Genomic DNA, 16,794 nt, shown 5'->3' on the forward strand with positions numbered 1-16,794 from the left:
TTCTAGACTTGTGTATCCTCTTTATCTCTTGTGCAAGAAGCCATATGCAGGCATTGCAGAGAACCTCCAAACCCAGTGGCAGAGCACTGAGATCTCTATCAGAGACCTCCTGCATCTTGGAGGAGAAAGCTTGGGATCTTCAGAGGTGGCAGATGGTCACCTGCCCCTCTACTGGCAAGCCACTCACCCTGACCCAACCAGAGCTCACAGTATCTGTGTTGGAGAGGAGACATCAGGGGTCTATGAACCAAAGTAGAGCATCAGCTTTACATCAGCCTCCTTGAGCTTTGTGCCATACAGCTGGCCCTAAAAGAAACTCTACTTTCTGTCAGGGTGAAGGCTTGTGACGGTTCTCATGGACCAGATGTCCACTGTGTGATACTGCAACACGCAGGGAGCCATGGGGTCCTGGATCTTGTGCCAGGAGGCAGTACGACTTTGTGTGTGGCTGGATCAGCATAGGATCTTTCTTGTGGCCAGTCACGTGGTGGGATTTTTGTTTAATTTAGAGCAACCTAAGCAGGTGTCCTCTGGCAGACCAAGAATGGTGTCTTCATCATTGATTAGCGCAAAACATCTCATCTAGTGGGATCCACCCCATTCTGGTCCAATCCACCCCAATCCAATCAACCCCACTCCAGTCCAATTCCCTACTCCAATCCAACCATCTCCAGTCCAACCCCCCCAATCCAATCCATCCCATCCCACTCCAATACAACCCACCTTACTCCAATACAACACACCCCACTCCAATCCAATCCACCCACTCCAATCTACCCCACTCCAATCAGGTCCACTGCTACCCAACTGACCTCACTCCAATCCCATCCACCCATACCACTCCAATCCATCTCACTCCATTACAATCAACTTAAATCCAGCCTACTCTAGTCCAATCCAGTCTACATTTATCAACCCTACTCCAGTCCAATTCACCCCACCCCAAACCACCTTAATCTACCCCACTCTAATCCATTCCACCCCTCTCTAATTAATCCACCCCACACCAATCCAATCCAGCCTATTCCATTCCAATCCACCCAACTCCAATCCACTGCACTCCAATCTAACCCAGCCCAATCCAATCCAAATACATCCAACTCCAGTCCAATCCACCACAGTCCAATCTACCCCACTCCCATCCAGTCCTCCCCATCCAATCCACCACACTCAATACAATCCTCCCTCCACCCTAATACACCCCACTCAATCCAATCCACCCCACTCCGATCTACCCCAGACTGAGCCATCCCAATCCAATCCACCTTAGACTGATCCACCCCAAACCAGTCCACCACAAATCGATCCATCCCAATCCGATCCACCTCACTCCAGTCCACCCCACAAAAGTCCCCTTAACCAAACACCATCCCAATCCAATCATCCCACCCAACCCCACTCTAATCCAGTCCTCCACCTCCACACCACCCCACCCCAATTCACCCCACTCCATTTCAATCCAATCCACCCCACTCTACTCCAATCCACCCCACCCCACGTCAATCCAATCCACTCCAGTCTCCTACACTCCAATCCCTCCTACCCCAATGCAGTCCACCCACCCCAACTCACTGCAATCCACCCCACTCAAATGGACCCCAATTTAATTCATCACAGCCCACTACAGTACAACACACCCTACTCCAATCCAGTACACCCCACACAACTGCAATCCAATCCATACCACTGCAGGCTACCACACCCCAATCCAATAACACCACTGCATTACAATCCAACCCACTCCAGTCTAACCTAGCCCACTCCTCCCCAACCCACTCCAATCCACCCAACTCACTCCATTTCACCACACCACACTCCACTCCAATCCACACCCTGTATCCCCATCCAATCCACCCCAACCCCACCCAATCCACCCCATCCCAGTTCAGTTCATCCCACTCCAATCCAATCCAATTCATCCAGCCCACCCCACTCCAATCCAAACCACCCCACTCCAATCCAATCCAGTCCACTCCAATCCAATCCAATCCAACCACTCCAATCCAGTCAAATACTCCCCACTCCAATCCAATGAATCCAATCCACCACACTCCAGTCCAATCTAATGCACCCCACTGCACTCCATTCCAATCCACCCTACTCCAATCCAGTCCACCCCAGCCCTAGGGTGGGCTAGGCCCAGCAACGAAAGGGTTAAATGAATATTTTGTCTGCAGTGCCATTGTCCATATCCAGTGCCAGTAACTTTACTTAATAGTCAACATAGTATTTTCATCCCACACAGTTCTGAGTCAAATTACTGCCTTGGGTTATTTCTTTTGTCCCCCATGTCACTTGTATGTGACCATTCCTATGCAGGATTGCCCTAAAAGAGTCCAACTAGAGTCCAACATGTGGATAAGTCCATAGCATGTCCTCATATAGGACTTTTTTTTACCACATTACTTTGCGAATAGTTGAAAAGCACCTTTACCATGTTCACTTCTTAAGTATTAATGCTCTCTCTCTCTCAATATGTGTGTATATATATTTATGTGTGTGAGAGAGATAAATAGTTTCTCTAAATATGTAAATTGATTAGTGTTTCTGTTTTGTTTCTAAATATTTACCAAATGGAACATAAAATTGTTAATTTCTTTTCATTCTGCAGGGTTGGCTGAACTTGGCACGGTCTGTGATGCATACAGAAGTTGTTCAATTAGTGAAGATAATGGATTAAGTACAGCTTTTACAATAGCACATGAACTTGGCCATGTGTATGTTTCATGTAAATATTTTGACCTAAAACGTATACACTGTTGTTGCTATCTATGAATTAATAGGTTCAAGTTCATTTGAAAGAACTTATCAAAATGTTTTCGGTCCTATTGGGAGCGCACAATATTACATTTTAGAGGGGTCAGTGTTCCAGGAAGGAATGCCCTTGGCTCTGTAGGGGAGGAGTTGGGGATTGACTAAACGTTTGAACAGTAGATTCCCTGTGCATACATTCGGAGTACTAGTGCTATCAAGGACAGGGGTGAATTTGTTGCCTCAACGGGAATTGAAAGGGTCTACCCCAAAACTTTGCTAAAGGTAGGAGAAAGGGTTTCTGCCTTGGAAAAATATTTCTATTTGAAGATACGTTACATTTATACATGGAAACATTTTGCATTGGTGGAGTTCCAGATTTACTCCTGGGAAGTATGATTGTCTCTGTTTCAAAGGAGGACTCCTGAAATCCTCTGTAATTTTTTTTTTTTTTAATAACTTGGCCATAAATGCATTTTTGGTCTTTCTGTACATCTCAAGAAGGCTACTTACAAGGGGTCTAACATGTTAGAATGACCACAGATGTTCTACTTTGTAACTCTAATTTCTTCTTGACATCAAAATCTTTCTTAAATGTGGCACTCAGACTAGTCAACTGTCTTTCACTGTAATTGTATCTCCATACGCTATCTACTGCTTATGCAGAAACAGACTCTAGTCGTCCCTGTCTGGATCTTCCTGTATTACTTTAGGGCCTAATGGTTCGCAAGCAGTAGTATGTTGTTTTACATCTACTGGAGGACTTTGTTCAACACATGACTCTGCTAACTCACAGAATAGTAGACTGCATACGAACGTGTAACTAGTATTAATGACCCTCACTATTTTGGTCATTTTATGGGCCCAATTCAAGATTAGTTTTTTCAATTATTAAGGGGTCTAGTATGACTTCGATGTAGGGAAAAGTCTGTCCGCCAAAGTCCCGACAGGCAGGTTGCCACCAGTGCGTCCGTCTCCCCGCGGGCCCCATTACGAGTTTCCCACTGGTTCAGCAGGCGGAAAATGAGTTTCCATCCGCTGGCCTAGTGGAAAACAGCCTACAGCATTGTCTCCGGCTCATAATACAGCCGGCTGCAATGCTGTAGTGCGTATGGTGCACCAGCACCCGTCGCGATGTTCACTGCTTGCAAAGCAGACAGTGAACAATGCGACAGGGCTGGCCAGGGGGGGCCCATGCACTGCCCATGACAACTGCATGGGCAGTGCAGGGGCCTCCCTGGGACTCCCTGCACCCTGTCTCTTCCAGCTGTTTCATGGCAGTGCAGCGCTGCCCTGGCAGATTAGGACTGCCAGCAATGCCAGTCCGTCGTGTGGTGGACCAGCCACGGTCATAATGTGGCTGTCGGACTGCCACATTTGCGGCGGTCTGACAGCCACTGCGACTGCCAGAGTTGTAAAGATGGCTCTTGTTACCATTGATGTGTCTACTGTTGGAAATTCAGGAGAAGGAGACATTCCTGTTTGAAGTAAGACACAGCTTCTTGCAGGACAGGCCTTGTAGATCATGATGCATTTATGTTTTGTATGTAGGGCATGCAGATGCCAAGTGCATTAAAAAATAAGACTAATCCCAATTCTTCCACAAACATATTTTAACATGGCATACGCCATAAGTAAATGAAAATTAAAGCAATATAAAACTTATAGTTTTAAGATTAATATGCCCTGGAAGTGTCATGTCCTGCTGATTTCTAGATATGCTTGGTTATGATTTTATGGAGCTATGTTAAGGTAACCAATAGATGTTGTTTCTATTTGAAAGTGCAAATTATTAGTGAACTGCATAATATGTTGTTAGATAACCTCAGAAACGGAGCTCCTCAAAATAGAAGTGAATATCAAAAACTGGCTGGTACAAATCTCGCAATACAGTCTCACCACTGAAGTGCTAATTTCAGTTTTGTCCACTTGCAAATGAGTCTGAGAACCTTTTTTCAGTAGTAGTAACTAAGACTGGAATCTGTGTGTATGTTTTCCGTTTTACACTTGGATAGGTACAAGTGATTTTCTCCTTTATGGATTTTATTAACTGAAATGTCTGTAATGGGTCACATAATCTTTATGTGTGTGCCTGCAAGCAATATATCAGAGAGACTGTTGATACCTTTTCAACGCTTAGGAAAGTTAAATGTTCCACTGCAGTAAATACAGCTTCACTGTGGTAGGATGAGCTAACTCCAAATAATTCTTCATTTGGAAGTTTAAGCATTTAAAAAGGGGCCCCATGAGCACCTGAATTCCACCTTAGTGCTTCTAGGGAATGTTACTGATATCACAACTTTTCACTGAATAACCCCAGTGGTGTCAATAGTAGAAGAACTAGGGCAGACATAGGGTCCTTGACCATAGATCAGGTGCATATGAGCTGTGTAAGTGTATTCCACCCACACCATCCAATGAATATCTGCTGGTGCCTGTCCTTAACTTTAATTTACTTTAGTGAACTGGGCCTACAAAAAAGTACCCACCTAAGAAGGGTTTATTGATGAGGGTGAAGATGTATTGTCCCCGCAGCAATTATTGAAAGAATTAGCAACAGATCATTTAAACTGCTTTCCAACTAAAAATCAAGAAGCAGTACTCAGTCACTTAATCCTGTACTTTCCTTTACCAACCATATACCCTTAGTTGGACCATACCAAAAACAGTTCACACTGAAAACAAGGAAAACATCTTAAGAAGAAAATGAGGACACAAATGGGAGAACACAAACTAAGAGTCAAGGAAATCATAACATCAGAGTAAGAACAAGAAACAATGGAACTTCTACTAATGCTCACAGATTCATGCTAGAGGAGTATGGACACAAGGAGCAGCACAAGATCAAAGTCCTCTCAGACCTCCTGTGCCTAAATTTGGCTGCCATGTCATGTCTGACTCTTTAGATGCAGATGCTACTGGCACTATAATGAAGGGTGGTAGGCCATCTTTCCCATGTCCATAGTAGAACATGAAATTAACAAAATTGTCTCCCATTTTATTGATTATATTGATTTTGTAGATCTGTTTCCAGACATTCACTTTGCATCAATATGCCCTGGAAAATGATAATCTGGAAATTACGAGTCAGTACTTGATGCATTACAAATTTATATGTGCAATGTTTCCATTCATTTGAAAAAAAAGGCTTTTATTTAATCCCAGTACACCATAAGGGTGTACTTTTGATAAGGATCTATTTCATATTATGCAGGCAATTTTAGCTATTTTACTTATTGTGAATCAAGCCCTGCTTCTAATATTCAATTTCAACACAAGAATAATAAACATACCATCTATGAATATTAGGAGTGTGAAACACAATGAATTTTTTAACATTCCAGGACCCCAGCTCACTAATCAAAATGGGGATACTGGAGAGAATAAATTGTTGACTACTCTTCTAGACTGATGATCCGGTCTGTTGAATATTTTATAAGTGGTGTTTATAGAGCGTTACTTACTACTGAGTGTACTGCTTCACAATGGAGTAAGTGAGAAAACTACATGAGCATCAGAAGGCAAAGAAGAACAGCGTTCAATATTATTTAGTGCAGCAGAAGACATTACTTTGGTGATGACTAGTACTTCCTCAACTAATAAAAGATAGTGTTGAATAGTTTAAAACATGCTAGACGGTCTCTGCACTAACAAGATATGAGTAGTTTGGGGTGGGAGGAGAGGAACACACTTCTGCCTACCAGGGTATTGTAACCATTACAACTTCAAGTACAATATCAAATACTCAGAGCAATTAATATGCATAACTAAAAGTGTGGAAAAGGTTTGTGTGTGGATGAAAATGGGACTTCTTCTTTCCTAGCATGAACAGGCATTGTGTGACTATCCTTTAATCTTTGCTTTAACCTATTGGGAGGAAATGTTATGTAAATATCTACATTTATGTGTCTCTTAACAGATTTAATATGCCTCATGATGATAGCAATAAGTGCAAAGAAGAAGGAGGAAAAAATCAGCAGTTTGTGATGGCTCCAAGATTGGACTTTAACACAAACCCGTGGATGTGGACAAAATGTAGCAAGAAGTACCTCACTGAATTTTTAGAGTAAGACTAAAGCAGTCATTTGTAAATGTTTAAGTAGTGCAACTATATAAAACTTTCACACTGATAAATGTTGAACCTCATTTCGACAATTTGATAATACAGTTGATACATATGGAACATGTTTAACAGTTACACAATCTACAAGTGGATGGCTGCCTTGTGAGTGAAAGTTGATGTTTAGACTTAGTAAGATAAATTCAAAAATGTTTTTCTTATTACAGTGGATTCATGTCTTTATATTGTGCACTAGTATTAGTGACAGTGGATTTCAATCAGCTTCCACCTGCATCAAACATTTTTATAACTATTCCAATAAACAAGTATATTACATTTGGTAAATACATAATTGCTAGGCATCTTTCATTAACTCATAAACAACATACATTTAACAAACAACAAGATGTATAAAACTATTGAAGGATAAATTGTGTTAATAAAAGATCTCATAAAATATAGAAGATGGTAAATGTAATCGTTTAAATTTAAAAGTAACAGATATTAGTTCAAGGACTGCTTTCACCAACACGGACCACAGTAGAGGGGTCCTCTAGTCAGTCAACAATTGGATGTATTTTTTGTTCATGAAAGTCAACCAAGTCCCACTTAATTATTGTGCTTAATCAATTTCTTTACATATGTCAATTTATTTTAATAAAATAAAACACTATTACAATAGCTTTATATAAAGACACTGGTGTTTGAATTGAGAAAAAATGAACAATTTTTCAAAAGAAGTGAAAAAAATGGAAACACAAAATATTGAACTATTTCCTGAGCTACACCACATTCTGTAATGCAGGAAATCTCTCAAATATGAGCTATTCAAAAAATGTGACAAAATAAATTTTAAGTTGAAATGCAACATTAATGCAGCATTAATAGCAGCCTGTTTAAAAGTACAAAAAGCTCAGTTTTAGAGAACCCTTCAACTTTGACTAGGCTTTTTTGTTCATGTGAAATCACTTCATGCTGCTGTGGGTTATGGAATTGTCACTTCTTTTCAAAAGTTCCTTTAGTTTCGTAGGCCAATTGCATTTACATTTTTGTTCTGATTTGAAAGAACTGCAATATACATTCCTTATTGTGGGAGATATCAGTGCTTCTGATATCAGCCTCACTCCAGGGAACTGTGATTTAATGGATGTGTCCATAACAATGTCCCTTAATTTTTTGTTTTTATGTTACATACACCAGTGTAAAAGATTAAACATAATAAAAATCAAATATTGGGCAAGTATCACTGTGTTCTCTTTAGGGCTACATGAAGGGCCTAACAAATATGTTAGCGCTTGGTGGTGGGTGGTTAAACGGTTCAGTATTTTGTGTTATATATTTAACTGGCCTCACCTTCAACACCACTTAATGGCCTTACTCCATACTTAGTTCTTACTGGCATAAGTCAATACTCTGTGATGGGTATTTGGATAATACTTTTCTGGTTAATGCCATCTAGGAAACACAATTACAAATCTTAGAAATAGTATTGAGACACTCCAAGGAGCAATCCTGAACATCAAAGCAATTTAATTGTGTGAGGAATTGAGTTGTTGGTTGACTGGAGTGTGAGCCCTGGTCAAGCAGCAACCACAGTCCTTGTCAGGGTGAAGCACAAGCCAACTCTATATCAACCATTGCTCTACCCTCTGGTAGATTGGCATAGAGCAGTCAAGCTTAACTTAGAGTCGATGTGTAAAGTATTTATGCACCTTTTCAAACAGTAATAAAGTGAAAGTACTACACAAAACGGATCCCACACCAGGTCAGAGAAATAGAACGTTCTCTAATAAATAAAATAAGACCAATGTGGAAAAAATCCAACTAGTAGAACCAGAGATATTCAGTTTAAAAGTTTTAAGTAAAAATAGCACCAGAAAGCTCAACCCCCAACTGTGGGTATCTGGTCGCGCCAGAGCGGGGCAGAGTATAAGTTCAGGCTGACCACGATGGAGCATGGGTTGGCTACACGGACCCCAATAGACCCGCTAAACAAAGTACCTTAAATCCTCGTTTGAGGGGTGTTACGTGGATCCTCCTCGAAGATGCGTTGCACAGCCAAAGTGATGCATCAGTTCCAAAATGTGGTGAGGTTGCGATGCAAGGGCCTGTGCCATCGTTAAGAATCTTGGCGGGCAGTTGGGGCAATACGTTGGTTCTGAAGAGCTGTGATGCTAAGTCTGGCGTCACCCTCGAGGCTGCCGTTGACAAAGACTGCTAGGGTCTGCGCTGAGTCACGCAACTGGGGTGATGCAGCAGTTCTGAAGAGCTGGGATGCTTGTGACAGGTCCAAATGACACAGCTGTGCTTATCTGTCAGTTCTGCTTGTGTCTGTGCTGCTCAGCAGAGGAGATGAGTTGGTTCTGCTGGATCCACAGAGGCAGGTAAGCACCTTAAGTCTACTTCCAAGAGTCCGGGACTGGGGTGGCACCAGTTGGTAGGCTAGACTCACAGATCGCAGAGCCCAGGTTCAAGATTGTTGGAAGCCTCTTATGTCCCTGAAGCTTCAGATCAGGAGATCAACCAACAAGCCCTTGAAGTCACTATGGCTTCTGGGTACAAAAGGCCCAGGTTCAGTGTTCAGGACAGCAGTCCAGCAGAGTGGCATTCCTTGCAGCAGCACATCAGTCCTTCATCTTTGCAGAGTATCCACAGGTTCAAAAGTGTACTGAAGACTTGGTGCCTGGGGTTATTCTTTTGTACACATTTGTGCCTTTGACATGGGGAAAAGCTTTTAGAGGCATGCCTTTGGAGTGCATAGATGCCCTGCCTTCCTCGCCATGGCTCCAGAGTAACTACAGAGGGTATGCATCCCTTTCTGTGAAGACAGGCCACAGACTATGCAAATGTAAGCTCCTCCCACCCATCCTGCCAGTGCTCTCTAGTCAGACATAAGCTCCCGATTATGTGTGGCTGTCTAGGAGGAATACACAAAGCCCAACTGTGAAACACCCTCTCATGTGACCCAGGCAGGCTGCATACACTAAATGGCTTAGGCAAAACAAGCATTTTCAATGCAACAGGTCTTGCATCTGCTCGAGTTAGAGCTATTAGCGTTATAAAGAAAATACAATGCACAGCGATCGCACTATGTAAAATGCAGCGCGATCGCACTGCATGGAAAATAAACAGATAAAGTAGTCTGGACCCCAGGCTGAAAACATCGAGCCTCGTATGTTTTTAGTAGTTTACCGGTGCTGTGTAGGTGGGCTAAACACCGGAAAAGGCATGACATATGCATGCCTTTCACAAATGAAAGCAAGCGAATTTTAAAAGGCAAGCCCACGAACCAATGTAAGTGGCTGACGTGTCATGGGCGTGGTTTGAAGCCCAAAGAGAGATTACAGAATGGACGGATCGCTTTGCGCTCGCCCATAAAAATGCCAACTTTCTAAAAGTATCGATCACAAAGAAAAAGCCAATATTCCCTTTTGGCCTTGGTTAATTACAGGTATGTAGGTAAGAAGGCCAACAAGGGACTTACTTATAAACAATCTTTCCAGTAGATTTATTATGCATTTATGATGTCTAGGAATGACATCTTAAATAAATTGAATGCTTTTTAAACCTATAGAGAGTAATTAGAATTAAAGAAACACCTCAGACAATCTGAGATGCAGGTGTATGTGCTTTCAAATTGATATTTGAAAAAAAACAGATATTTAAACAAATAATCACAGGGGTTCAAACATAAATCTAATTGTTATATAGGCAATGTTTGCTACAATGTATTTTTAGTCTCATATAACATATGTTGATGTACTTTATGCCCACTTTCTGACATACAACTAAGGACGGTTTAAAAAAAAAAATACAAGACTCTTTGAGGGTGATAGCAATTTCTGAAAGAAAGTTGGTTTTCGTCGTTGACTTTTCGGTCTTGGTTGTTGCACATCTGTGCGGTCATCTTCAGGACTGTCTCTTTTAATGAAGATGAAGGACCCCCGTGAATATTTAAAAGGGAACATGACTAACATAGAAGAATTTCTCAAGCTTTACCCTTTAAAATACATCTGCAGTTAAACAAGTTGACAATTTTCGAACGAACGTGAGGATAGAAGGCAGTCGCCGTACTTATAGTTCATTAAAACTGAGTTATCTATAAATTTCTCGTGACAGATTATATTTGTGCCCAGTTTACAAGAGTTATCAGAGCAGCATTTAGAAGAAGACCGTATGGTGTATAGAATCTTAACTTTCAGAGCTATAGCAAAGAAAATGAATAAGGACATGAATTAGAAGACCTTCACCAGACTAAAACCAGCGCACATCTATTGTATATTATATTGTAGTTTAAAAAGTACATTTATGCTTACTGTGTGGCCAACAGATTGGTATTTGGCTGGGACTGCCAAGGCAGAATGCTCAAAAGTCACGTAGTATTGAATCCTGAGAGGTTCAGTACTCTCTGTAAGAATAAACCGAATGATTACACTGATCTATTAGAGAAGGAACCCTGGAGCATCACATCCCATTAGGACAACAATTTACGGGGCACTCACATAAGAATTGCAGTCCGGGACACGCTTAGTGATGATTCAGTGGTGTTTAGATGCACAGGTCGAATACTGCTAGGAAATTCAGCATATAGACAAAATCCTAGAGAAATAAATCGCTATTGGAAAATTCATTTTTTTAAGAGCAGTGTTTATTTGCTTCCGTATATTTAGTTATAAGGTCATATGTAAGTGAAGCGTTTGGGTTAAATGATGTTACATATGGCAGCATAGACTGCATGTGCCATTAGTATTGGCTACACTGTAACTGTAGTTTATTGAATTGTATTTACGCTCTGAAATCAGTTGTTGGCCTTATTTGCACTTATTATTTTGGAGTTGACAGAGCTTAATGTCTTTTCTGGATAAGAAAAGAATGGCTAATCGTGGCTACAGAAAGTGAAACCGCATTTACCGTGGACTTAATGTTAAACCACCAGCGCTTTAGTAAGTCAGAAATTGTGCGTAAAGTAAGTACATTGACATATGTTATATAAGACTCACAAAATACATTGTAACAAAAAATGTCAATGTACAATGAGATTTTATATTTTGAACCCCTGTGATTATTTGTCTAAACATCGTTTTTTTTCTAATATAAATTTGAAAAAACATATACGTGCATCTCAGATTGATTGATTCCTTTCTGTTTTTTTCGAATTACTCTATATAGGTTATCCCCTTTGCTGAGCCTTTTTTGGCTATGTGGGGTAGTTCTTGCTTAGGCCCTCATAACCTTTTGTCCACAAAACCTATCCACGCCAAATCTGCGTCCTTATTTTCCAACATTCTTGAGATTCTAAAGGTACACAGAGCTTGTGGGTTCCTCTGGAGGAGACCAAGAAATTAACCAAAATACAGCTAAAAGTTGGGGTTTTGGGGAGAAATGGGAAAAAATTGTTGCAGAAGAAAACATTTGATTTTTTTCCCTGCAAATGGCAGCAACAAAGGGTTTGTGGTGCTAAAATCAGTATTTTCCCAGCTTTTGGGAACAGACAGACTTGATGCAGAAAATCATATTTTTCAACACAGTTTTGCCATTTTACTGGGACATACCACATTTTTTCTATTTTTTGTGTTTTCAGCCTCCTTCCAGTTAGTGACAGAAATGGGTGTGAAATCAATGGTGGATCCTGGACAACTAAACGTTTCTGAAAAGTAGACAGAATTCTCAAATCAGCAAGGGATCATTTTTGTAGATCTTTCAAGGTTTTCCTATCAAAAGTAACAGTTTAAATAAATAAATATTGAAATTGAGTTGAAAAAAACAGCGATTTCTGTCTATGTTTTCTTCTGTAACTTTTTCCAACTTAGTCAGATTTTTTAAAGCAATATACTGTTATGTCTGCTGGACCCATCTGGTTGTGAGGATATATAGGGCTTGTAGGTTCATCAGGAACCCAAGGTACCCAGAGCCAATAAATGAGCTGCACCATGCAATGGGTTTTCATTATATACCAGGTGTACAGCAATTCATTTGGTAAAACATACAGAGTGAAAAACAGTAATAAAGGAAACCTATGTATTTCAGAAATGGGCACAAGATATGGAGTTTAGAAGCAGTGGTTATTTGTACATCTCTGAATTCTGGGGTCCCCATACTAGCATGTAAATTACAGGGCATTTCTCAAAATGACTTGTTTCTACACACTGTCTTAAATTGGAAGGCAAAAATGTAGAGAAAGCCATTTGGCAATAACACTTATTCTTCTATGCTGTGTTCCCCCAGGTCTCCTGATCAAAATGGTACCTCACTTGTATGGGTAGGCCTGGTGTCCGCAACAGGAAACGCCCCAAAACCCAACATGGACAAATCACATTTTTCCACTGAAAACGGATGTGTTTTTTGTAAAGTGCCTAGCTGTGGATGTTGGGCTGCAGCTCAGCCGGCACTGAGGCAAACCTACCTAACCCTTACATTTTTGAAAACTAGACACCTAGGGCAATCCAGGATGGGGTGGCTTATGGGCCTCTCACTGGGTTCTGTCACCCAGAATCCTTTGCAAACCTCAAAATGTGGCTAAAACACTTTTTTCTCACATTTCGGTGCTGCAAAGTTCTGAAACCTGAGAGGAGCCACAAACTTTCTTCCACCCAGAATTCCCCCAAGTCTCCCAATAAAAATGGTACCTCACTTGTATGGGTAGGCCTAGTGTCCCCAACAGGGAAGGGACCAAAACACAACATGGGCATGGGGGGCACCTGTGTTTTTAGTCCTGGGCTCGGCAGCCATCTAGGGAAACCTAAGAAATCCAGACATTTCTGAAAACTAGACTACCAAGGGAGTCCAGGGAGGTGTGACTTGCATGGATCCCTCAACATTTTCTTATCCGGAATCCCTTCCAAACCTCAAATTTAGCTAAAAATAACATTTTCCTAATTTTTCTGTGTGGGATCACCGCACTGCACAAATTTCCTACCACCTACCATTCTCCTTAGTCTCCCGATAAAAATGAAACCTCACTTGTGTAGGTGGCCCAAGTGCCTGTGACAAGGAAGGAACAAAAAATTGAAGAAATTGAGGGGGAACAAACGGGCAGGTTTTTTTCCAAATGTTTTTAGGCTGACAAGTGGGGCAGACTTTTTATCGCTATAGATGCAACAATGCTGGGTGGTAGGAATTTTGTGGATTCCAGAAGGTTCCATTGCAAAAATGTAGGGAAAGTGCATGATTTCAAGCAACAGTAGAGGTTTGCAGGGCATTGTGGGTATAAAAAAAGGTGTGGGGTGCATGTGAAGCACACCACCCTTGACTGACCCAGATGTTTAGTTTTCAGATGTGTCTAGGATTTTTCTACATGGCAGCGTCCCAAAGTCCAAACATTGCAGCCCTCACCATTCCAGGTGGGAGGATATTGGGAGTTAGCAAAGCTCTTTTGGCCCATATGTAAAATCAAAACCCAAAAGAATCAAATGTCCTCTTGCTGGAAAATGGGATGAGATGCTTTAGTTTGTAGAGGGAGCTGAAGACGGTCACCTCCTTCAGTTGGGGTGGTGGGCATAACGATGCCCATAGTGTTTGGCAGCCCCCACCCCTCTTTTTGTATTCAATTCCCTGGCATCTAGTGGGCTTTCTGCCCCCCAGGGAGGAGGGGGTGTATCAGGGGGATTCACCCCATCTGCCCCCGGTAGGCAGAAGGACTTTGTCCCCATTTATTTGGGGTGCGTGTGTGGCAATACTCCCACCCTTTTTAAAAAAAAAAAATCCCTGGTGTCTAGTGGGCTTTCTGTCCCCTTGGGAGCATATGGGCCTTAAAAAAATAGGCTGATACACCCCCAAGAGGGGCAGAAATGGCAAAAATGAATGCCGCCCCAAAGGGGACCGACTCTTGCCCAAGGGGTCGCCCCCCCCAGACAAAATACACACACACAACAATCCCTGGTGTCTAAGTGGTTTCTGCCTCCATTGGGGGCAGATGGACCTAATAAAAATAGGCTGATCTGCCCCCAAGGGGGACAGAAATGGCCAACAATAATGTGCCCACATGGGGAGCAACCCTTACCCAAGGGGCTGCCCCACCCAAGCAAAACACACACACACAACAATCCCTGGTGCCTAAGTGGTTTCTGCCCCCTTTGAGGGCTGTTGGCTTAGTAAAAATAGGCTGATCGGCCCACAAGGGGGGCAGAAATTGCCTAAAATAATATGCCCCTTGGGGAGCGACCCTTGCCTTAAAGGGCCGCTCCCCTTTTGTAATTTTATTTTTTTTAATCGCTGATTTCTGGTGGTGATCTGCCCCCAAGGGGAGCAGAAATGGCTGAAAATAATTTCCCCCGAAGTGGAGCGATCCTTGTCTAAGGGGCCGCTCCCCTTATGTAAAATAAAATGACAAACAATCCCTGATGTCTAGTGGTTTCTGCCCCCACGTGGCTGCAGATGGGCCTAAAAGAAAAATAGGGCAATCTTCCCTCAAGTGGGGCAGAAGTGGCCTAAAGTATAATCCCCATTGCCTTAGGAGCTGCTCCTTGCCTTAGGAGCTGCTCCCCTTATGTCACAATACAAAAAAAAAAAAAAACTCCCTGCTGTCTACTGGGCATTCCTGTGCGATTTTGCAGCAGGGATGCTCAGAGAGATATCAAAGGAAAGGAAAAGAACTTTCTTTTCCTTGGATGCCTTTCTGACCTACCCCTTCCCGAGAAGAAACTAATCTGTTTCTCCCAGAGACGCACTGAAAGCTATGCTTGACTTGCTTGATGACATCAGCGCTTGGTGCACTCTGACATCATCAGATGTCACTGGGAGGAGGCTGGGGTTAGGGCGGAAGCGCTTCCGCTGCCATCCCTGCTGGGGTGTGGATGGGTGGCCCACGGGGGGGGAGCGCTAGAGCTCCCCCCATGAGTCTGTCCATGGACATACAGTTATGTCCATGGCAAAGAATGGGTTAAATAACCATTTAAGTGATTTGTGATGTCATTACTAGACATCATAAATGTATAATAAATCTATTAGAAAGACTGTTTTTAAGTAAATCCCTTGGTGGCATTTTTACCTACCTAACATTCTGAAAGTGGTATTTTTAAAATTGTGATTGAAAATCCTACTTCACCATAAGTTAGGATTTTAAATTCCAATTCCAGAGACACCGAATATGACCAGGGCACCTGTTCCTATTTTTATAAAATGTAGCACCACTGTTATCCTATGGGAGAAATAGGCCTTGCATTAGTGAAAAACAAATGTAAGTTTTTTTAATTACCAGTACAAGTAAAACTTAAAAGTACATGTCCTACTTTTTAAACACACTGCACCCTGCCCTACCTTAGGAGTGACTGGTTTGGGCTTAGCAAAGGGGTTATTTGCCAAGTCAAAAAGACAGTTTAATATATGCACACACAGGCTGCAGTGGCAGGCATGATACATATTTAGAGGAATACTTAAGTGGATGACACAATCAGTGCTGCAGGCTCATTAGTAGCATTTAATGTACAGGCCCTAGGCACCTGTAGTGCCACTTTACTCTGGACTTGTAAGCCAATTAAACATGTCAATTAAGTAAAAGCCAGTCTAACATGTTTTAAGGAGAAATTTAAAGCAATTTAGCACTGGATAGCAGTGGTAGATTGCAGATAGTCCTAAGGCCAACAACAACAAAATAATCAAAAAATTGATAAGTGAAGCAAGAAGCTTGGGAATGACCCTGCAGAAAGGGATAATTCCAACAGATGGTATGTTGGAAAAGATTGTGCAGTCTGCCACAGCCACCAAATATGTGATTGGGGGTTTCAATCCCTCCAGACTTATATCCCAGCTTTCCTTAATTGGGGAGCCCCAACTGGTCAAACCTAGGGCACAGCTTCTCCCGGTATAGCTGATTATGATCAGTGATGTATCCATTATGAACAGTTTTTGTTTTGACTTCATCCCACAACCAATAAATGTGATCTGCATTGAGACTGACCAGAAGGCCTTCCATGGTTTGCAGTTTTTTGCTTTTTAGCAATCCCAGTTTTAAAATCACATAACTTTGATCAGATATTCATTTTAGA

At 41.8% G+C, this 16,794-nt stretch overlaps 1 protein-coding gene across 1 annotated transcript in view; it reads left to right on the forward strand.

Moving 5' to 3' along the window:
• ADAMTS9 (ADAM metallopeptidase with thrombospondin type 1 motif 9) overlaps positions 1-16,794 on the forward strand; it is a 704,469-nt gene that overhangs the window by 119,298 nt on the left and 568,377 nt on the right. Inside the window, exons 8-9 of the mRNA XM_069206502.1 lie at positions 2,612-2,717; positions 6,671-6,817. Coding sequence (XP_069062603.1) covers positions 2,612-2,717; positions 6,671-6,817 — 253 coding nt within the window. The remainder of the gene's footprint in view (positions 1-2,611; positions 2,718-6,670; positions 6,818-16,794) is intronic.

Source organism: Pleurodeles waltl, chromosome 9 (genome assembly GCF_031143425.1).
Source record: "Pleurodeles waltl isolate 20211129_DDA chromosome 9, aPleWal1.hap1.20221129, whole genome shotgun sequence".
Classification (NCBI taxonomy): Eukaryota; Metazoa; Chordata; class Amphibia; order Caudata; family Salamandridae; genus Pleurodeles; species Pleurodeles waltl.